Below are 24,067 nucleotides of genomic sequence, written 5' to 3' on the forward strand. Positions count from 1 at the left end.
TCTGGGAGGCACTCCATGGGCGTAGCATGGGCGTTGCCATGTTTTCACTCATTAATGTTGGCACAAACCTAGATTTACTAAAGGTAGGAAACCTGGGAATGCGTCAAAATGCTACGCCTTCCCCATTGCAGAGTAACAACAAGAAATATCTTAATTTCTCTTGGTTACTTCCTCTTTCTATGCATAATCAATCAATCAATCAGGATTTATAGAGCGAGGCTAATGACCCAAGAAGGTATCCAGGTGCTGAGAACCTAGCTGTTGAGGTGTTCAATCAAACAACCTGGTCTTGAGTCCTTTTCTGAACTCCAGAAGAGAGGATGTGGGCCATCCGTGAAGGGGGAGGTCGTTCCAGGATTACTCTGCGGGGTAGGAGAATGAGCGTCCTCCAGTATTGCTTTGGGTGATGTGGGATGTGTGTGCAAGTTAGAGGGAAGTAGAGCGCAGGTGTCTGGAGGGTCAGTGGAAGTTCAGGCTGTGGCGGATGTATGCTGGTCCTTGATTGTGAAGGGCCTTGTGGGTGTGGATCAGCATCCTGAATTGACATTTCTTTTGAATGGGGAGCCAGTGGAGCTTCTTGAAGGGGGGGAAGTTTGAGTCCATGTGGCCGCTGAGTTCTGTAAGGTCTGTAGAGTCTTCAGGAGGTGTGTGGTGATTCCTATGTCAAGTGCGCTGCTGTAGTCTTGCTGGCTGGTGCGTTGATCTGTTTTTTCATTGCGAACTTGCTGTCCAGGACGATGCCAAGGTTGCATGCCCAGTCTGTCGGAGTGGGTGCTGGTCCTAGTTCGGAGGGCTACCAGGAGTCGTTCCACTGGAAGGTGTTGTTCCTGAAGATCAGCACTACTGTTTGGGATGTTTTGAGTTTTAGGCAGTTGTCTCCCATCCATTCAGTGACGCCTGTCATGCACCTTCGGATGTAGGCCTTCAGGGTGGAGGGGTCTTCTGATAGTGAAAGAATGAGCTGGGTGTCATCTGTGTAGGATATGATGTTCATTCCATGGGTTCTGATAACGTTGACCAGGGTGCCAGGAGGATGTTGAACAGTGTGGGGCTGAGGGACGAACCTTGAGGGACGACGCAGAGAATGTTCTTGGGTTCAAAGGTGAAATGTGGTAGGCGGATTCTCTGGTTTCTTCCAGTGAGGAAGGAGGTGATCCACTTGATGGTGTTTCCTTGGATTCTGATGTGATGATGCCTCTTGATAAGGGCGTGGAGGGATACGGAGTTGAATGCTGCTGAGTGGTCAAGGAGGATCAGAGCCGCCGTTTTTCTTACTGGGAGAGGAGGGTTCTGAGGTCATCAGTGGCAGTGATCAGGGTGGTTTTGGTGCTGTGGTTGGTGTGGAATCCAGACTGGGAGGGGTCCAAAATACTGTTGATCTCCGGGTGTTCTGTGAGTTGGCAGGTCTTTTCAAGGATTTGGGGAGGAAAGGGGAGCAGTAAGATGGGACGGTAGTTCTTGAGTTCACGGGGGTTGGCGGAAGGTTTCTTGAGAAGGGGTTTGACTTCTGCGTGTTTTCATACTTTGTGGAAGGTGGCCGTATCACCACTTATAGGGTTTGCACTGTGTGATGGGCAACACAAAACCGGGAAATTGTCGGAAAGGTTTCTTTTACACGTGGTGACCTTAAGTGAGTGTATGGAGAAAATTAAAAAATATATTTTTTTTTCTCCATAGGAAAAATCAAAGTGTTACCAAGACATTGGCCCAACAAGGCGAGTGAAAGTGGTACTAACCCCCATCATAGCAGGCATTAATGTGAGAAGGGGGGCGACAAAGGTAATTAATGTTTGCACCTTAAAGCAGGTGTGGCGGGTGCAAACACGGAAAGTGCACCATATTAGTCACAATGAGCTGCCCTTAGGACAGCTGCAAACTCGTACTGTCCCCTAGGGCAGCAAATTCAAGAGAAATACGGAGTAGCTGTTCAAAAGCTGCTCCATGTCTCTCTGTGCAGAAGGCAATGTGCCTGCACTTTTTAAAGGGATTAGAGATCCCCTTGGAGGTGGGTTCAGTGAGTCACTTTACCTGCCTGCAGGTGGATGTCTGGGGGGGGGGGAAATAGGACCCCTTTTGTTTCCCTTTAGAGGGCTGTCTTTAGAAGGTGCACTGAAAGTGCGTCACCTTTTTGTGGTGCACTTTCAGTTCGCCTTCTAAAGGCATGTTTTCCTCTGCGCCCACGTTGGTAATATGGCATGGGTGCAGAGGCAGATATTGCCTCATTTGCATGGTGGAAGGCTGAAGGTGAGGATGCCAGGAAGTTATGGATCTTTTCAAAGCATTTATTGAGCAGGGGAAGGCTGGGAAGGTACCCAGTGGTAAAGGTCATATTTTGTATGGGACCCCATTGATGCCTATTCCCTTCCACATCTTGTGGATTCGGTGAGAGTTCATGGGAAACACTATACATACCATAACACTGTACATGTGTTGGAATTTTCAAAGGGCTGTTTTCCATGGTTGGTTTTGCAGTGATACTGCTTTTATCTAGGATATCACTTGGCAAAAGCGTTGCTGGAAAACCACCCTGTTGTTGATACCTGTCTGTCTAAATTTCTTTATGTTCCTCCGCGGAGTGTTATACCCCGGCTCTTTCTAACGTTTAAGTTTGCCCAGCATTTGACAGTAGTCTTTATCTGAACCCTTCCCATCTACTAAATAGTCACCTCGAGTATATCAGTTAATGTATACATTGGGTAATTACCTGACCCTTTGAGAATGAGCCTCCTAATCTACAGCCCCATCCACACCAAAGAACCAGACATTCTTCAAGTTCTCAGATATGCACAACAACAATAAGCAGGCAACAGATATCAAGCTGGAAGAACCTGCCCACTCTTAGCAACTTTAGTTTTCAATAACAGAACTAGACAAACAATAGTTTTTGTCTAAGCTTTCTTAGGGTGGATGTTTTCCAGACCCTTTTACATATGTACTGCACATCACTCGTTATAGCATGTAGCAGGTGCACCAAACGCGTGTGCGCGCCAATTGCATATATAATGAGCACAGACCGACACAGAGCTGTGAAAAAGTCTCCCCCAAACACAAGCCAGTAACACAGCAGCATAAACAGTAGAAAGACAAAGCTTTATAGTTTACTCATTATGTACATGGTGGCAATGACAAAGCTGAAGTATGCATGTCATACACTAAAATCCGCACCAATTGTGATATATTACACAAATATTTACATTTGGAAACACATTTCAAAAATAGCTTTCCACGTTTCGTGAGTCAAAATATAAAAACAAAGTTAGTTCCATTTCTTGTCAAGCATAACATAATTCGGAACCAGGTTCTCTTGGCATAAAATAAGCTCTAAGTGAAGCCTCAACGGAAAGTATAACAACAAAAAACCTGAATTCAAAGACATATTCAGTGTTAATCTAGCGAGCTAGAGCTGTTTTTTAAAGATTAATTTACAATAATTATCTGAGACTCTTCTCAAGTGCTAAGGCATCAGCATATTAAACTCCTATAAATAACATCCTGAGATAGTAAAGATTCCAGTGGATACTAGACTTCATCATTCACATATGGTGGCCTGTACAGCAGGACTCGGCCACTCCTCAGTGTGTACACAGCAAAGTGCTAATGGAACAACGTTCTGCTCCACAATCCATAATCAAAACCCAACAGCCCTCGAAACCAAAAGCAAAATGAAAACTTGGCATCGGTGTGCAGCTACGTTAACGTCAAGATTCTTCATTACAAGGCACTGTCCAATGGAATCTTGCTTACAGTGTGTACTCTCACATTTGCATAGACGGCTAGCAGGTTAGTGTGCAGCATTCAGGCAAAGGTGGATTCAAAGGCGAACAAGGCAGTGCATACTTCGGCTCAATACGCTGGCCAGGAATAGATCACTGACAATCCTTCCTGATTTCGGTTTGACAAATGTCAGTAGGGTTCCCAATTCCCTCTGCAACATTGGTTCCTTCACATGAGCATCTTCTGCTCAAACAGCTGGAGGTCGAACCGCACAAAGACTTCCCCTGTTGGCACCTCGTGCAGGAGCAAACGCTTTGTCGTGGGTCCCTTGCTTTCCTGCTCTGTTCGGATTTTTGCGACGGGGACTTCCGTGCGACCTAAGAAATCTGTTGAGGCAATCAGAATGCATTCACATTAGCATTTCTACAGCACAACGTAAGCAACACGTCCCTTCTGCACCGAGTTACAAGGACACTAACCAAAAGGGTTGCTCCAAGGCTACAGTACTTGAAAACATAATTGTTTACGTGCTACTCCAAATCAGTCTTTGTGAATCAAGGTTTGCTGACAGTTGTATTAAAGAAATGGTTAGTTGACAATATGAAATCGACCTGCTTAATTTCTTCCAGAAGTACAAGTTACTTATCTTCAGTAACGATATGTCTGGTAGAGACATATTCTAGTTGCATATTCCTTACCTTAAAATTTTCCCCCAGGCGACAGACTGGATCGGGAGATTTTTTATTCGAGCAATACTCTTGCGCTTCGGTAGGTGGTGTCGGTCGACTCCGCGGGTGTCGTTGGCGTTGTGGTCGCCGTGATGACATTGGGAGTAGTACACAGACGTTGCCTCAGCACAGTGACGTCAGTTTCTTTTCACGACTTTCCACGCCAAAGAGCAGAGCAGTGAAGAACTCTGAAATTGGTGCGCCAGAGCTAAAGCCCTGAATGAGGAAGCCCTGTCCCTAGAAATCAGTTCGCAAGCGGGGAGGATGGGTGGGTTGGTAAGGAATCTGCAACTAGAATATGTCTCTACCAGATATATTGTTACCGAAGGTAAGTAACTTGTACATCTGATAGACTTCTAGTTCCAGATTCTTACCTTGGAATAGATACCCAAACAATGCCATCATCGGAGGTGGGCTGTGAACCAAAATCATACTATATGCAGGAATGAACGATCAAAGTAGCCATCCCTACGGACCTGACTGTCCAGGCAGTAATGTTTAGTAAACGTGTGCAGGGATGCCCACGTTGCTTCCTGGCAGATATCCAGGACAGGAACTCTGTGTGCCAATTCTGTTGAAACAGCAGTTGCTCTGGTGGAATGAGAGCGCAAGCCTTCAGGGGGTTGCTTCTTGGCCAAAGCATAGCACAGTTTGATGCAAAGAAGTACCCATTGTGAGATGGTACGTTTTTGTACTGCCTTCACTTTCTTTGCACCTACATATCCAACAAAGAGTTGATTGTCCCCCAGAAATCTTTAGTACGACTGAGATAAAATGTCAACGCTCTTTTTGGATCCAGGCGGTGGAGTTTCTCCTCTTCATGAGAAGGATGTGAAGGTGAGTAAAAAGTTGGCAAAGTGATGGCCTGGCTAACATGAAAAGGTGTAACGACTTGGGGAATAAAGAAAGCCTTAGTGCGTAACACCACTTTGTCAAGGTGCACGGATAAAAATGGGGTTTAGAAGATAGACCCTGAAGCGCACTCACTCTGCGAGCACAAGTGATCGCAACAAGAAAAACTGTTTTGAAAGTAAGGAGCCGCAAGGGATAATTGTGCATCGGCTCAAAGGGAATACACATTACGTAATAAGGACAAGATTGAGGTCCCACTGAGGCATGATAAACGGAGTGGGAGGAAACAAACGGGTGAGGCCCCTAAGGCAGTGGTTCCCAACCTTTTGACTTCTGTGGACCCCCACTTTAACATTACTGGAACCCAGGGACCCCCACTAAATTATAATTGGAATCCGGGGACCCTCTACTGAGTCATTACTGAAAGCTGGGGACCTATTCTGTTAACATTTTTTTATTTTCTAAGCAGTCGCGGACCCCCTGAGAAGGCTTCGTGGACCCCCAGTGGTCCCCGGACCACAGGTTGGGAACCACTGCCCTAAGGAATCTACTAACAAAAGGAGACTTGAAGAGTGAAGGCTGATCAGGTAACCTAAGAAAGGCTGAGATAGCTGATAAATAGCCCTTAAGCATGCCCAAAGTAGAGCCCTGCTGGACAACAGAAAGAATGAACAAAAGAACCTCAGAAAGAGGGGCAGTCTGAGTGGAAGATCAGTGACCATGCTCAATAGCTCTGGATACCATACTCTCTGTGCCCAGTCCGTAGCCACCAAGATTACTTGGGCCTGGTCGTTCTTGATCTTCTTGAGACCTCTGGACAGAAGTGGTATAGGTGGAAAGGCGGAAAGGAGGCCGGAGTTCCACTCAAGACGAAAGGCGTCTCCGAGCGAGTGCCACCTTCGGAAACTCCAATGCTCAAAACAGCTGACATTGCGCATTCTCTGCGGAGGCAAACAGATCGAACCAAAGCTCTACCCACTGCTGAAAGAGACCTTGTGCCACCTTGGGATATTGACGCCATTTGTGATCAGCTATGCATCGATGGCTGAGTTCGTCTACTCTGGCGTTCAGAGAGCCTGCCAGATGTTTAGCCACTAGGGTGGTGTCCTGATGTGCCAGCCCTGATGTGCCAGCATTGTCCAGAGGCGTAGTGCCTCCTGATAAAGGGTCCAGGACCTTACTCTGCCCTGTTTGTTGCAGTACCACATGGCGGTAGTGTTGTCCGTGAACACCTGCACTAAATTCCGTTTGAGAGAGGGAAGAAATGCTTTCAATGCTTTCAATGCAAGCCTGATCATCCGGAGCTCCAGAAGATTGATATGGTGCCCAGACTCCGCTGGAGACCAGAGGCCTCTGATCTCCGTCTGTCCCATGTGGCCACCCCTATAGAAGGATCTGGTTGGGGAAGGGAGAAGGATCTGCCATTGACCCAATGCTGATTCGAAAGCCAGCAATGCAGGTCTTTCGCAGTCCTGAGATCTGGACCATGTCGGAGAGATTTCCCTGATGCTGCGCCCACTGGAACTTCATGTCCCACTGCAGAGCCTGCATATGCCATCTGGCATGTATCACTAGCAGGATGCAGGAGGCCATGAGGCCCAGCAGCCTCAAAGTCAGTCTCACTGAAACCCAAAATAGAGGCTGAAAATTCGGAATCGTAGCCTGAATATCCTGGACTTGCTTTCCGGGAGGATAGGCCCGAAATTGCACTGTGTCGAGAACAGGTCTGATGAAAGGGAGCGTTTGAGAGTTGACAAGTTTATAGTGAACCCCAGCGTGTGCAGGAGGTTCGCTGTAGTCTGAAGGTGGGAGACAACTTTCTGGGGCGAGTCCTCCTTCAACAGCCAGTCTTCGAGGTAGGGGAAGACTCAAACACCCAACCTGCGCAGATGAGCTGCAACCACTGCCATCACTTTCATGAACATCCGAGGGGCGCTGGTAAGGCCGAAGGGGAGCACGGTAAATTGAAAGTGCTCGTGACCCACCATGAATCGTAGGTAACGTCTGTGGGCAGGCAGGATGGGAATATGGAAATAAGAGTCCAATGCTACCATCCAGTCTCCTGGGTCTAATGCAGACAGGATCTGAGCCAGGGTGATCATCTTGAATTTCTCCTTTGTGAGGAAGAGACTGAGGTCCCGAAGGTCTAGGATAGGATGTAAGCCCTTGTCTTTTTTGGGCACCAGAAAGTAGCGGGAATATCAACCACGATCTACTTCTGGCACAGGGACCTTCTCTATGGCTCCCTTGGCCAACAGAGCCACAACCTCCTGGTTGAGAAGTGCCAAATGATCCTCCGGTATACGGCTGAATGATGGAGGCATGGCTGGTGGGGGAGATTCGATGGGGAGGGAGTAGCCACTTCGAACGATCTGCAAAACCCACCTGTCCGTAGTGATGGATTCCCAGTGGAGCAGGTAATGGTAAATCCTGCCGCCAACTGGACCACAGTGAGGGGACGGACTAGGAGGGTTTGGAGGCTGCAGCAGGGGCAGGGGTGGACTGGGCAGACCTCTGGTTCCCTGTCCCACGACCACGTGGGATTCCACGTCCCCAGCCACACAGAGGCTGAACAGCATGGGTGGCACAGTGGCTGGGAAAGGGAAGCGACAGGGAGCCCCTTCCGTGGCCACGAAAGGGGCAAAAGACAGACTGTTGGGGACGAGGGGCAGTAGAAAGGCCAAGGGACTGAGCCGTAGCCTGGGAGTCCTTGAATCTCTCCAGAGGCGAGTCCACCTTGTCTCCAAAGAGATGGGAGCCATCAAAGGGCATGTCCATAAGAGTAGGTTGGACATTCCCTGAGAAACAGATGTACGTAACCAGACGTAGCGCCTCAAGGCCACCGTCGTCACAACCGATATACCTAGAGAGTCGGTCATGTCCAGCCAACATCTGATAGTGAACTTTGCACCGTCTCTCCCATCTTTGACACCTTGGGAGATGATAGCACAGGCCTCCTCCGGTATTTGAGGCAGAACTTGCGCAACCGTATCCCACAGAGAGTGAGTACAACGGCCCAAAAGGCATGCGCTGTTCTCTAACTGCAGCGCGAGACTGGAGGAAGCAAACAATGTCTTCCCATATTGTTCCAGCCTTTTTTTTATTCCCTATCCGGAGGTGGGAAAGGGAATGCACCCGAGGGTGAGGATGCCTGGATGACAAGGCTCCCAGGCGTGCGGTGTTGGGACAGGAACTTAGAGTCGTTTGGGGTGGGCCGATGGCGGAGTGCGATAGTCCTGTTCACAGAAGCCCCAGTGTTGGGTCTGGACCAAGTACCCAAAAGGACATCGTTGAGGTCTTCACTGAATGGAAGAAGAGGCTCAGATGTGGAAGCCCCTGGTTGAAGCACCTCCGTCAGGAGATTAGACCTGACCTGAACAGTAGGCAGCTCAAGGCTGAGGACCTCAGCTGCCCTATTGACCACCATGGAATAAGTTGCTCCCTCCGCCGTAGCCATGGTAGGAGGAGACAGCATGCCGGTGTCTGGAGAGGTATCCAGACCACTGGCCTCGCCAAACTCCTGTGCCCAGTCCAAGTTAGGGTCATCCTGGTATTCATAAGGGTGCAGGGACCCCTCCAATCCTTCCCCGAATTTGAACCCATAAGAATAAGGGTCAGAATACAACCTGGGGTGAATAGGCCCCATCGAAGAAGGAGGCGGCGTCGGCCGACGCCGGTCCGACTCCAAGTCGTCTGTGATCATGATCGGGTCGACGTTGATGGTGGGCACCACCGACGTCCAGAGTGTTGTCAATCGAACCGGTGCCGGGGAAGGTCTCGATGGTACGACTGGTGCCCTTGGGGATCCGGAGGGGACTTCGGTGGCCAGAGCCACCGGCACAGAACCTGAAGGCCCCCTCAACCGATCCGCTTGAGCCCGAATGTGCCATAGCAGGGTCGGACTGCCCAAAAATGAGGCACATGGCCTCATAAAACTCCCTTAATTGGGCAGGGGTCGCCCTAGCTCCCGGAAACTCGGGAAGGCGCCGAGCGGACCCAGAAGTAGGCTCCAAGGCACAGGCCTCCAGCATCGATGCTCCTACCGTGCCGAAACAGCCAAGCGACAAGTTGAAGTCGAAGGATGATGGAATTTCTTCGACTTCTTCTTCTTACCTTGACCTGAAGACTTTGAAGAAGATGACTGTTTGTAGCTCTGTGACTGGTCTCGAGACCTTCCCCTCGAGCGAGACCAGGACCTATGCAAAGTCGAGCACTGGGCCGCCATAAGCTTGAGGGACTGCTCCATCAAGGCCTTCGGTGCATGGACCGGCACTTGGAGCACGACTTCGGGTTGTGGTCGTGCTCCAGGAACCACAAACAGACTGATGCCGATCCATCACCATAATGCGATGACAGTACTCGCACGGTTTGAAGCCGGTCTTCTGGGATATCCCTCGACGCAACAAAAACTCACAAAAAGTCAACAAAATAGTTGAAGTCGGTCAAAAAGTGACCAAGGGTAGCTCTCTCCAGATCAGCGCGTGGCACGGAAAGAAAAGAACTGACATCACTGCGCTGAGGCGGCGTCTATGTACTACTCCTGAAGTCATCACAGCGACCACGATGCCAACGACACCCACGGAGTCGATCGATGTCACCTACCAATGCGCAAGTGTATTGTTCGAAGAAAAAATCTCCGGATCCAGTCTGGCGCCTGGGGGAAAATTCTAAGGTAAGGAATCTGCAACTAGACGTCTCTATCAGATTTCTACCCCCAAGCAGAAGACGTTTTAAAAACCGAGGAACCAGTACTTCATTTCAAAAGCAACTTTTACACTAATGTAGTACTCAAAATTTGTGATTTGTACTAAAATTATATACGAACAATCCATATTCTTCCCGCTGATCAACGTTACTGTGTATAAATAATCAAGGCACACTATTGGTTAAGAGCACCCCTCCCCCACTCCCAGATAAGTCTGAATGAGGGATACTTAATCCATATGTAATAGCAATCTTTTGTAGATGTCTTGCTGAGCACATAACGCAACACGCATGTTTATGCATAGTAGCGTAAAATGTCTAGCCTCCAAATATAAGAGAAGCTCGAGTGCAAACATTTGCTTCACACAAATGCACTGTGTAAGCCACTAGACATCATTGCTACCTGCTAGGGGTTGGCACAGAAGAAAAATAAATATTGGCCCTGAGCCAGACCTTAAACTGACAAAAGGCAAGTAAATCGTCACCCAAGTGAAGCTAAATATGCATCATTTCCATTTCCCTTTCCCAGGAACTTCCTGTATCATAGCCGTGATTTATAAACGTGTTTGAGGGATGTTTGTTTTGAAAAATAAAAGAAACACGTTAACAGTAACTTGTTGTTAACCACCTGCAATGCCAAAACTGAAAATCAATCTTAACTAGTTACAACTACGAATTAACTGGCATTACTGACAAACTTCCATTAGCACACGACATAAGAGCAGTGGCAGTGACAGTTGAATCCATCCCCCTCGTATCATACTTTGATCTTGCATAGCTTCCCTACCTTCCCCTCTCCCACCTCAATTCCAAACATTCACACCTTTACTGTATAGTCCATATTTTCTGACAGCCACACTCCCCTTAACATTATATAAATTCCTATTTCTTATCTTTCTTATTAGGGATCTCACCAACTGAAATTTTATGTGTGATGTGGTCAGATCAGTTTATTGGTGTATTTTCTTGAGCATGTGCTTGGAGGCCTTGCCTTCTCTTTGTAATTCCTAATACATAAACAAGTTTAGTAACCTCTGGTTACCTGGTTCTCCAACCATCAGGTATGCTAACAATGGACTTTAAACGGTCTCAAAATCTATGGTTCATCCAAGCATGTTACTAGCTAATTTTTCCATAGCCACTATTTTGTAAGGGCATGTATGCCAGTGCGTAATGGGCGCAAGATATTTTTTCATCTGGAGGGCTGCTACAGTATCTTTTGCTTCCCACATGTAATTCCATGGTACTATCCTACCTGCTTCAGTCTGATATTGCAAATCTTGCACTCAGGCCTGTTGGAAATTGGGTTACTGGTTGAGGGGGGCGAAGCCCTACTCAAGCAGCGACCACAATTCTTGCCAGGCTGAAGTCACAAGCAAACCCAATATTAACCTGTGCTTAACCATCTGGTAGCTTGGCACAAAGGAGCCAGGCTTAACTTAGAGGGAGGGTGTAAAGTATTTATGCAGCACTTCAAGCAGTAATAAAGTAAAAATAGAACACAAGAAGAATCACACTCCAATTTGGAAAAATAGAGTAAAATGTAATACATAATTTGAGATAAAAACAACAAAAATCCAATTAGTGTAACTGGAGATATGCAATTGTTAAGAGTTAAGTGAAATTAGTGCCTAGAAGCATAAAGCGCCAACTCTGATAATCTGGTCACTTCGGACCTGGACAAAGCCACAAATTCAGGCTGACCGCGATGGAGCAAAGTTATGCCCACCGAACAAAGTACCTGAAATCCTGGTTTGCAGAGCATTGTGATATCCTGTGTCGAAGATGCATCATGCAGTGGCGGTTCTTAGGGAGCTGCAAGGCTGCGATGCAGAGTCCTGTGTCATTATCGAGGATGCCACAGACGAGGGGCTTGCGATGCGAAGGCCTGCGTCGAGGATGAGTTGTGTGGTGGTGGTTCCAAGGAGACTGGGGGCTGCGATGGGTTACGGTGGTTCTGATGCGGCTGCAAGGAGATTCATTGCGCTGCGTCAGTTCTGCTTACAAGAACACAGCTGAGCTGGCAGAACACATTCAGTTCCACTTCCAAGGGTCCAGAACTGAGGTGGCACCACTTGGAGGGCAAGACTCACGGCAAGTAGAGTTCAGGTGCTGGATTGAGGAGGGTTTAGAGCCTTTTGTGTCCCTGAGGCTCTGATTACAAGGCCAGCCAAGTAGCCTTTGCAGTCTCTCTGGTAGTCCTGGGATCAAGATACAGATCACTCAGGCAGCAGGGGAACAGAGCAGCAGTCCTTCTTGCAGACCAGCACAGCAGCACTTCTGAATCTTCCGCAGGTCCGGAGGTGTAATGAAGAGTGGGTCTGAGGTTCCTAACTTTATACATGGTGTCTTCTTTAAAATTGGAGACGTTTCTAGAGACTTTCCTTTGAAGTTCTTGAAGTTTCCTGCTTCTGCTCCAAGCTGGCTGCACGAACAATGAAGTGGTAACTAGTCCTTTGTGTGAAGGTAAGGCACAGTTTATTCAGTTGCAAGTGAGGAAGTGTCCAGCTCTGCCGAGGATGTCTGCGAGGAATAAATAATGTCCAACTGCCAACTACACCCTCTCACGTGACCTATGAATAAGTTGCAGCAGCATTTTCAGAATAGTAAATTAAAATCCAACTTTACCAATAAAGAGGATTTTTAGTTATAACTTCTCATACACTAAACATAAAATGTTTACCTAGTCACAATCAAAAGACATTAAATATAATAAGGCAACCCAATGTTAACCTATAGGAGATCCAGGCTTTGCAGTATCGAAAACAAGTTTTTTTTTTACTACCAGGACATGTAAAAATTAAATGTACATGTCCAACGTTTCAAGTACACTGCACACTGCCCAAAGAGTTGTTTGTGGCCTACCCTAGGGGTGGATTATATTTATTAAAAAGGACCGTCTGGGCTTGCAAAAGGTCTTACATTTCTAGGTCAAATGGCAGTTTAAACCTCCACACCCAGACTGCAATGCCAGGCTTGGAACATGTTTGAAAAGCTACATCTGTGGCACAATCAGTGCTGCAGGCCCAATAGTGGCGTTTAATTTACAGGCCCCGAGCACATATAGCACCACTTTACTAGGGACTTACAAGTACATTAAAGGTGCCAACTGGATGTAAGTCAATTTTGCCATGTTTAAAAGACAGAGCACAACACTTTAGCACTGGATAACAGTGGTAAAGCGTGTAGAGTCCGAAAAGCCAACAAAAAGAGGTTCAGAAAACAGGAGGTTGAAGTCAAAAAGTTTGCAGATGACCCTGCAGAAAGGGCTAAGTACAACAGAGTCCCTAGAAGAGTTGAAATGAATGGAATTTGGTGGAGTAAAGGTACCAATCTGTATAATAATTTATAATGTGATTCCCTTCCCAATGTACTATTGCTGGGGTTATTTAGAGCTCTCCAAATATGCATCCATTCAGCTTGACCATTGCTTAGTTTTTTACTTGTGAGGTTTGTCCATTTCTCTTAATGGCCTTTGGGCCAAATTCATCAAAGAGTTGAGTCGCCCTTGTGCCACGCAACAGGGCGCAAGAGCGATGCAACTCTTAAGATAGATTTGCTCCGTTGCGTTACTCTGCCCTGCGAAGACGTCCCATTGGTGGAACGTGGGTGTTCCCACGCATCCACCCATGGATATTGGGGCATTCCCACATTTACTATTCCTGGTAGACCTGGGAATGCATCAAAATGCTATGCCTCACCAGGCGTTCTCCAACACACATAGAAAGAGGAAAATACGTAAAAGGATTGTTTTGTGCAGGAAGTTGTTCCTTCCTGCACAAAAACAATCCTGCTTACAACGCAGACACCTTTGCATTGGCACTAGGCACATTGTGAACCAGCTCTGGAAAAAGACAGGAATGTCCTGTTTTATGTTAAATATGGCGCATTCCTGCCCTTTCCTTATCACGTGGCACAGCAAGGTTACTTGATGCGTTGCGTGATTTCTTAAATTATGTGTAGTTGTGCATACTTCAATAAGGGGTTTGTATAATGTTGACATTATTCTTCTTGAATGAGAAGTTCACAGTGTATTTTGTTTTATTGGGGTTAGAGTCCTCTTGTTGCCTCTTTAATTGAAGGGGGTACATTGAAGTTTGCCAATCCTCTATCCTTGAAGTCGACAAAAGTGTAGATACCATTCACTAGCGATATCCTAAAAAGACAAGCTAATGGGAAGGTTGATGAACATGTGTCCTGTTGATTCTCTCAAAGTGTTTCCAATGCTTAGTGGTAAGTGATGCCAAGGAGTAGCAGATTGTCTCTGGGTACTAGGCATTCTATGGTGACACATAATCTAGGCATGTGTGACCAGGGAGATTGACAACACCTGAAACAGCGTAATCTTCTCACCCGGAGTCTCTCTTGGTCATGATCAGGAGCTACAGGTGGTGGGGTAGTGGCTTGAGGTCTGGGAATCGCCTGTTCCCTATGTTGTGAATAGGTAATGTCCTCAGAATACACTCAGTGTGATGTAAGGAACCTGGATAGGCGTTGATGGCATCTTCAGTTGCATGTATCTTGGCTAAGTTCACTTTGATACTGACAAAGTCACTGACGTTGTATGGGTTGTCAACGTTGTTCCTCTTTTTATGCCCCACAGTGCCAAAGAATGATCGAAACAACAGTGTCTATGATCAGAGTTCCATTTTTCAAACAACAAAAGTGGGGTATCCTGATAAGAGGCAGTGTGCTCTAAGGTGGATGGGTATGTTCCCCAAGTCCCTTGAGCGGCTGCAACCCTCATGCTGCTTCTGATTTGTAAGGTCTTCCAGCTTGCCTAGCAACTGATACCCTTGCAGTCTTTTTTAATATCTTATTATTGCCAGTTTTTTCATGGATACAACTTGCAATATTAACAAGGTTGTATACAATTAAGGTAAATAGTGCTCCAGAAGATATTGTTTCAGTTATGCTATTTTTTTCGCATTGCCCTGTACATCCTTCTCTGTATTACAAACACCCTAAGCCGACCCTGCTACCCGCCCCGACTTGTGATGAAATCGCACTCTGTCCCTCCCACCTGAAAATGCTCCTTTCCACACCGGACAAACCTAATGGGCATTAGTATTGAGGGAGAGTCAATTGCTAGCATCCTAGTCTAGCCTAAGAAATTGCAGTGCCCGAAATGGAAACTGTGAACGCAGCTATGTCAGTTAGAAAGTAGCAAAGCAGAAGACCAACAATGTAGTGTAACAGTAGCGGAATGCTTAGAGGGGTGTATACATTGTCCTTGATGACTTGCTTAAATACTTTGACTAGGGAATCCCAATCTAGGGCAATGAGATGCTTGTGTAAGCCTACTCTCTCCTCCCTGTGAAGGAAGACATTTTCGGACAAAAGCCAGGGGATTGGTGTCCTGCTCTAGGACAGTACCGTGGGTGGGGTGGGGTAGGGTCCTTCCAACGCATCCCAATATGGCATGTCGCTAACAGTAGGGTCAGAATTTAACCAAGGTTTTCTTTGAGTTTGGGCTAGGGAAGAGGCCCAATTCCACTTCCTCCAGGGAGTAATTTAATCGACGCCCTTTAGCTTGGTAGAGTAGATCAGTGATCCTCTTCCAATAGCCAGTCAGTGACTCGCACGACCATCAGATGTGGGGCAGGTCTGTGTCTGGAGATCGGCACCAAAGACACTCCTTGGTAGATCCTGGAGATGCGACATGGAGTGATGTATGCTCTATTTAGGACGCTGAACTGGATATAATTAAAGCAGGAACTGTGAGCAGTATCAAGCTACACCCCCCCCCCCCCACCCCATCCTGCCATCGGTGTCCATCATCCCATCCTTCGCAGTCTTCAAGTGATCAGAAAGAACCTGGCATAATTTGGCATTGTTCCTTCACTTTTTGTGAGAAGGACACTTCATGCATAATATCTAAAATAATACAAAAAGGGCTAAAAAATAAATTAGTTACCAGCACAAAAGTCTGGAGATGTCACTAGACACACAAACACATGATGTGAACACAGAAAAAGTTGCACAAGGCATACTTTTTCTGACAACAGAAAAAAAAAATTGTGAAGGGCAAAGCTTTGTGCCGTGCGACCCTTCTCATTCCAGCTAGAAATGGAAGTAGGTTATAACGCACACAGCAGCATAGTGTCGGAAAGTGACAGCACTGTCCGTCATAACAAAGCACTCTACCGTTCAGCTCTCTGAAGCTCCTGCACACTTGGAACCATTTTTGTGTATTTACTTTCTTTTTTCCTTTATAAGGGACTTAGAAAACGCTCAATCATCCATTTACTTATTCTAATTACAAATGGCTTCTTTTTAAAAGAAACATATATTTTGTTAATATTAATACCATAGCCATAAACCTAGCTACAAATGGAGCAGAAAGAAAATGGTCATGAGGTGCAGAGCTAGGGAGTTGTAAACGAACCTCTGGAGGTCACATGTCTAAGCTAACACAGATATCACTTTTGAAAGCTATTACAATGCTGTTGGAGGAACAAATCGCTACAGAATTAGGCAAAAAAAACAATCAAGCAAGCAACTATTCTTCCCAGACACAATGTGTTCAGATCCAATTTCTGAATAAGTAATATCACTTCAACGTTTGCACATAGCATTTTGGCATAGCATGTTTCTTCTAATTTGAAGAGGCTTTGAGAGAACATGATTTGTATTAAGCTAAGAGTATAGAGTCACTTTTACTAAAGGGTTTAAAACCATGCCATGTGAATGTCTCACAATTATGGAAGTGTTCGGTCATGGTATAGTCCGCATGCTAACAAATGCATTACAGCTTCATTATCTTACCATCAGGAGAGAACTGGTCCCGGTCATATACTGTGATACACAGCACATCCTGGTAAAGGTCCTTTACGAAGAACTGGCAATTGAAGTTCCACTTTGGACTCAAGGTGTCCTGCAACGTCCTTGTTGTGTAGCTCTGGGATCCCATGCTGATTTCACAGTATGGGTTGCTCTTCCCTACAAATAAGAAATCACTGGCACTTTAAAGGAACTTCATCATTTCTGATTTTCAAATTACTCTATCATTCCTTTATTCAAACAGTCTCTCATAAATGATTCCTTCAGCATCACACTACCAAACTCACGACATACATACTCGCGTGCTAGCCATGAGGATCCATCATGTATCTTGGTTTTCCCTGTCCTCTCCACTACCTATGACACGACTGTCTTTAGTACACTGCAATGATGTCTCTGATCAAGGCATCCCTTTTATTCATCTGTCTACTAGATGCAAAAATCCTAATCTAGTTTTTAGTGGAAGTCCTAATGCTACGTTGTCCAAAACACTGCTGAAGGATCACAAACACCTTAAATGAATATATTTAATTTTGTTCTCTCACAGTTTTAGTCTGCCAAATACATTAAAAGAAATTGCTATCTTAAAATTGTACCTAATATTTTAGAATGTATGCCAATCACCCTCTAGGATCTATTATATCAAATCTACTACATCACAATCACAATACATTTCCTGGAAACTGTCGCTATTTTTATGTGTATCATGCATTTGCCTTTATAATATTTTTCGTCTTGTGCCTGGATGTTCTTTCTAGTCGGTCTAGACTGGATGTTCCAGTGTGCTGTCAAATTAAGAGAGTGCTTACTTCCTTTTTCAACGTTTGATCCTTCTATGGAAAGGCTTTTCAAGTACATCACTTTTTCACTTCTTCTTTGCTGGTAGCGTACCCTTTTCCTCTGACTTTACTTACTATTCTATGTTTGAAGTTTAATTGGATTTGTAATACCAAACGTGTTGAAAGTTTAAGTTTCTACCTTTGCAAAATGTATTCTTTTATGACCTTCTGTTAAACCCAGACGTAAACCTAACCCTAGTTTTCAAGCACCTTTATTCTAAGGCTTCCTAGCTACCTTTTTATTTTCTGTTCTTTTATTCCATACTTGCTCTCTGGACTGACACACACCACTGTGACGACAGGGTTTTCTCTTCTTAACATATATGACACTCCAGCAAAAAAAATAAAAAATCACAATGCAACTCATGTAACCTTTCCACCATACACTTTAAAAAAAAAGTATCACTGTTTTTACCATTGGGTTTGCAGACTTTCAATTCAGTTGCTTCATTGACATGCACCATCAGCCGTCCGATCCCTGAAGACTTAAAGGAGCGTGCTGGAATGAAAAAGTAAAAATGCTGTTGTAGTGCCTACTACAGGAAATTATGTTTACACACACTGGGAAGTTACCTTTGCGACTGATATTTCTGGTGGATAGTGTTTTCTTAGCACATTTATCTTGTGGAATATTACTAGCTGTCAGGCTGGATTTAAGGCATCATTTTGCCTCTAGTATGGATGCCAGACAAGGTCATACCACCACAAACTGAAACAACTCCACCAGACAATCTGTGTTATTCTCTTGCCTGTGGCTGCAGTTTCTCAGACACTTACTGTCACAGAGTAATCAATGATTTATCACATTTATTGAATGGATGTGCATGGATTAGGAGAGATATGGAGAAGGGAACAGTATCCATCATAACCTTTATTAGCAGAGGACTATAACTTTTTATTTTAACAAACACTACTCCCCTACAGTTTCTTAGAAACTTTGAGTAACTTGACCCATACCACAAATCATTTCAAAGGAAGCATCCTTCAACATGTTACATTTTAAACACGTTACATTTTAAAGAATCTGCAACTTTACGGTTTGTTGAATTGATAATTTAATAGCTGAGGCTCACCACCATAACCATGACAATGATTTGAAAACTTAAGCAAGGAGGACCAAGTATCTGCCACAAGCAAATACTTAAATGGGTATATTATTGTGACTAGTGTTATTTGGCCATCCTAGGTCTTCCTCAGAAACAACTTCATAGATTTCAGTTCATGAAGAATGCAGTTGCTTGGCTGTCACTAAGACTCAAGAAGTACTGCACTGGCTACTTGTGGACAAAAAATGTATATTCAAAGCAGCTTGGTTTTGCTGTTACATTGTATTTTTTATCAGGGCCCCAGTAATCTTAAGGACATGTATCATAGATACATCACCCCTCGTGCTTTGAGGTTCGTGTCTGCTGGCTTTCTCTGTGTTTCTTGTGCGAAGAGGGTTAAGAGTGGTGGTGGCTCTTTCCAATACCTTTTTTGTGTTTCATTTCTTTATTGACATTTCAACAGACAGAACAGTAACAACCACAGCACGTTGGACGAATCGCCCACAATGCTCACATAGAAAAAGAAATCACAGTAGGCCCTCAAGATAAGCGTCCTTGCTGAGCATTCGTCCATTCTTGGTCAGTTGAAGAGGGGGCACAGTGGCCCCTTCAGCAACCCTCCCACCCATCTACCCTTCATGCCCGCTTTTAAGTGTATAGTCAAGAAATGAAAATGTCACTTACCCAGTGTACATCTGTTCGTGGCATCAGTCGCAGTAGATTCGCATGTTCTGCAATAGCTCGCCATCTGGTGTTGGGCCGGAGTGTTACAAGTTGTTTTTCTTCGAAGAAGTCTTTCGAGTCACGGGACCGAGTGACTCCTCCTTTTGTCTCCATTGCGCATGGGCGTCGACTCCATCTTCGATTGTTTTTCCCCGCAGAGGGTGAGGTAGGAGTTGAATTGTAGTAATAGTGCCCATGCAATGGAGTGACTAAGTATGCACCTATCTAAGGTTGAGATGACACATATATAAATAATTGAAGGAAACTTCCAAACTGCTACAGGCTCCCGGGGAGGCGGGTGGGCACATGCGAATCTACTGCGACTGATGCCACGAACAGATGTACACTGGGTAAGTGACATTTTCAGTTCGATGGCATCTGTCGCTGTAGATACGCATGTTCTGCATAGACTAGTAAGCAGTTATTTCCCCAAAAGCGGTGGATCAGCCTGTAGGAGTGGAAGTAGTCTGAAATAATGTTCTTAATACAGCTTGACCTACTGTGGCTTGTTGTGCGGATAACACGTCTACACAGTAGTGCTTGGTGAATGTGTGAGGCGTAGACCATGTGGCTGCCTTACATATTTCCTGCATTGGGATGTTTCCTAGAAAGGCCATGGTAGCACCTTTCTTTCTGGTTGAGTGTGCCCTTGGTGTAATGGGCAGCTGTCGTTTAGCTTTAAGGTAGCAGATTTGGATGCATTTAACTATCCATCTGGCTATACCTTGTTTTGAAATTGGGTTTCCTGCATGAGGTTTTTGAAATGCAATAAAGAGTTGTTTAGTCTTTCTGATGTTTTTTGTTCTGTCAATGTAATACATCAATGCTCTTTTGACATCTAATGTATGTAGTGCCCTTTCAGCTACGGTATCTGGCTGTGGAAAGAACACTGGAAGTTCCACTGTTTGATTTAGATGGAACGGTGAAATAACCTTTGGCAAAAATTTAGGATTGGTCCTTAGGACGACTTTATTTTTGTGTAGTTGTATAAAAGGTTCTTGTATTGTAAACGCCTGAATCTCGCTTACTCTTCTTAGGGAAGTAATGGCGATGAGAAATGCCACCTTCCAGGTTAGGAACTGTATGTCGCAGGAGTGCATGGGTTCAAAAGGTGGACCCATAAGTCTAGTTAGGACAACATTTAGGTTCCATGAAGGAACAGGTAGTGTTCTTGGTGGTATAATTCTTCTAAGGCCCTCCATGAATGCTTTAATGACTGGTATCTTAAATAGGGAAGTTGAATAGGTAGTCTGCAGGTATGCGGATATTGCTGCAAGGTGTATTTTAATGGAAGAGAAAGCTAGGTTAGATTTTTGTAAGTGAAGCAAGTAACCCACTACATGTTCTGGAGTAGTGTGTAATGGTTGTATTTGATTAATATGGCAGTAGCAAACAAACCTCTTCCATTTACTTGCATAACAGTGCCTGGTGGATGGCCTTCTGGCTTGTTTTATGACTTCCATACATTCTTGGGTAAGTTGTAAGTGCCCGAATTCTAGGACTTCAGGAGCCAGATTGCTAGATTCAGCGATGCTGGATCTGGGTGTCTGATCTTTTGGTTGTGCTGTGTCAACAGATCTGGCCTGTTGGGCAATTTGATGCAGGGTACCACTGATAGGTCTAGCAGCGTTGTGTACCAGGGTTGCCTTGCCCAAGTTGGTGCTATCAATATGAGTTTGAGTTTGCTTTGACTGAGTTTGTTTACCAGGTAAGGAAGGAGAGGGAGAGGAGGAAAAGCGTAAGCAAATATCCCTGACCAGTTCATCCATAGGGCATTGCCTTGGGATTCTTTGTGTGGGTATCTGGATGCGAAGTTTTGGCATTTTGCGTTCTCCTTTGTCGCAAACAAGTCTATCTGAGGTGTTCCCCAGAGTTTGAAATAAGTGTTCAGAATTTGGGGGTGAATTTCCCATTCGTGGACCTGTTGATGATCTCGAGAGAGATTGTCTGCGAGTTGATTTTGGATCCCTGGTATAAACTGTGCTATTAGGCGAATTTGGTTGTGAATTGCCCAATGCCAAATTTTTTGTGCTAGCAGGCTTAACTGCGTGGAGTGCGTCCCCCCCTGCTTGTTTAGATAATACATTGTTGTCATGTTGTCTGTTTTGACGAGAATGTATTTGTGAACTATTATTGGTTGGAAGGCTTTTAGTGCTTGAAAAACTGCTAGAAGTTCTAGGTGATTGATATGCAGTTTTGTTTGATGTACGTTCCATTGTCCTTGTATGCTGTGTTGATCGAGGTGTGCTCCCCACCCTGTCATGGAAGCATCTGTTGTTATTACGTATTGTGGCACTGGGTCTTGGAAAGGCCGCCCCTTGTTTAAATTTATGTTGTTCCACCACAGAAGCGAGAGGTAAGTTTGGCGGTCTATTAACACCAGATCTAGAAGGTGACCCTGTGCCTGAGACCACTGTGATGCTAGGCATTGTTGTAAGGGCCTCATGTGCAGTCTTGCGTTTGGGACAATGGCTATGCATGAAGACATCATGCCTAGGAGTTGTAATACCATCTTTGCCTGTATCTTTTGTGATGGATACATGCGTTGTATGATGGTGTTGAAATTTAGAATTCTTTGTGGACTTGGAGTGGCTACTCCCTTTGATGTGTCTATTATGGCTCCTAGGTATTGTTGTACCTTGCGCGGCAGAATGTTGGATTTTGTAAAGTTGACTGTGAACCCGAGTTTGAAGAGGGTTTGTATGATCTGATTTGTGTGATTTGAGCACTGTATGAACGAATGGGCCTTGATTAGCCAGTCGTCCAAATATGGGAACACATGTATTTGCTGCCTTCTTATGTGTGCAGCGACTACCGCTAGACATTTGGTAAAGACTCTTGGTGCGGTTGTTAATCCGAAAGGCAGTACCTTGAATTGGTAATGTATTCCTTTGAATACAAACCTTAGGTATTTCCTGTGCGATGGGTGTATTGGTATATGGAAATAAGCATCCTTGAGGTCTAAAGTTGCCATGTAGTCGTGTAGTTTTAGCAATGGCAATACTTCTTGTAGTGTGACCATGTGGAAGTGGTCTGATTTGATGAAAGTGTTCACTACTCTGAGGTCTAGGATTGGTCTCAGTGTTTTGTCCTTCTTTGGTATCAGAAAGTACAGTGAGTAAACTCCTGTGTTTATTTGTGTGTTTGGCACTAATTCGATTGCATTCTTTTGCAATAGTGCCTGCACTTCTATCTCCAGGAGATTGGAATGGTGTGTTGTTAAATTTTGTGCTTTTGGTGGTATGTTTGGAGGGAATTGTAGAAATTCTATGCAATAACCATGTTGGATAATTGCTAGAACCCAAGTGTCTGTAGTGATTTTCTGCCATGCTTCGTAATAATGACCTATTCTTCCCCCCACTGGTGTTGTGTGGAGGGGGTGAGTGACATGTGAGTCACTGTTTAGTAGTAGGGGTTTTGGGGCTTTGAAATCTTCCTCTATTTCTAGGGAATTGCCCTCCTCTATATTGTCCCCGAAAACCTCCTCTATACTGTCCCTGGTAACTGGACGGTGTGGCTTGTGAGGTGCTGGCTTGTGTGCTTTGACCCCGAAACCCCCCTCGAAAGGGCGTTTTACGGAATGTGCTGTAATTGCCTCTGCTCTGCGGGGAGTAGAGTGCGCCCATGGCTTTGGCAGTGTCCGTATCTTTTTTGAGTTTCTCAATCGCTGTGTCCACTTCTGGACCGAACAATTGTTTTTCGTTAAAAGGCATATTGAGAACTGCTTGTTGAATCTCTGGTTTAAAACCAGACGTTCGGAGCCATGCATGCCTTCTGATAGTTACAGATGTATTAACTGTCCGTGCAGCTGTATCTGCAGCGTCCATGGAGGAGCGGATCTGGTTGTTGGAGATGGTCTGTCCCTCCTCAACCACTTGTTTTGCCCTATTTTGTAAGTCCTTGGGCAGATGTTCAATGAGATGTTGCATCTCGTCCCAGTGGGCTCTGTCATAGCGCGCAAGTAGTGCCTGGGAGTTCGCGATGCGCCACTGGTTTGCAGCTTGTGCTGCGACTCTTTTACCAGCTGCATCGAACTTGCGGCTTTCTTTATCTGGGGGTGGTGCATCTCCAGATGTGTGAGAGTTGGCCCTTTTCCTAGCTGCTCCTACAACGACAGAGTCTGGTGGCAGCTGTGTAGTGATGAAAACCGGGTCCGTAGGAGGCGGCTTATACTTTTTTTCCACCCTTGGTGTGATTGCCCTACTTTTGACCGGCTCCTTAAAGATGTCTCTTGCGTGCCGGAGCATACCAGGGAGCATAGGCAGGCTTTGGTATGAGCTGTGGGTGGAGGAGAGTGTGTTGAATAAGAAATCATCCTCTACCTGTTCTGAGTGGAGGCTTACGTGGTGAAATTGTGCTGCTCTAGCCACCACTTGAGAGTACGCGGTGCTGTCTTCTGGTGGAGATGGCTTCGTAGGGTATGCCTCCGGACTGTTATCTGACACTGGGGCGTCGTATAGGTCCCATGCGTCCTGATCTTGGTCACCCTGGCTCATGGTGGTGTGAGCTGGGGAGTGTGATGGAGTTTGTGCAGGTGAAACGTTAATCACGGGCGGAGGAGAGGGTGGTGGTGTAACTCTTTTCACCACTTTTGGTTGTGGTGTTTGTTCCGTTTGGAACTCCAACCTTCTCTTTCTCCTAATGGGGGGAAGGGTGCTTATTTTCCCTGTCCCCTGCT

The 24,067-nt window shown here is 45.4% G+C and overlaps 1 protein-coding gene across 4 annotated transcripts in view; it reads right to left on the bottom strand.

Annotated features, from left to right (window-relative positions):
* Window positions 1–3,071: 3,071 nt before the first annotated feature.
* The window catches only part of ITSN2 (intersectin 2), a 1,003,157-nt gene continuing 982,161 nt past the window's right edge, over window positions 3,072–24,067 (bottom strand). For all 4 annotated transcript variants that reach the window (XM_069236034.1, XM_069236039.1, XM_069236035.1 and 1 more), the window contains 3 exons: window positions 18,036–18,119; window positions 16,767–16,940; window positions 3,072–4,100 (listed from right to left, as the gene is read on the bottom strand). In XM_069236034.1, the coding sequence (XP_069092135.1) occupies window positions 3,943–4,100; window positions 16,767–16,940; window positions 18,036–18,119 (416 nt within the window). In that variant the 3' untranslated portion in view covers window positions 3,072–3,942. The remainder of the gene's footprint in view (window positions 4,101–16,766; window positions 16,941–18,035; window positions 18,120–24,067) is intronic.

The sequence above is a fragment of the Pleurodeles waltl genome, chromosome 5, assembly GCF_031143425.1.
Source record: "Pleurodeles waltl isolate 20211129_DDA chromosome 5, aPleWal1.hap1.20221129, whole genome shotgun sequence".
NCBI lineage: Eukaryota > Metazoa > Chordata > Amphibia > Caudata > Salamandridae > Pleurodeles > Pleurodeles waltl.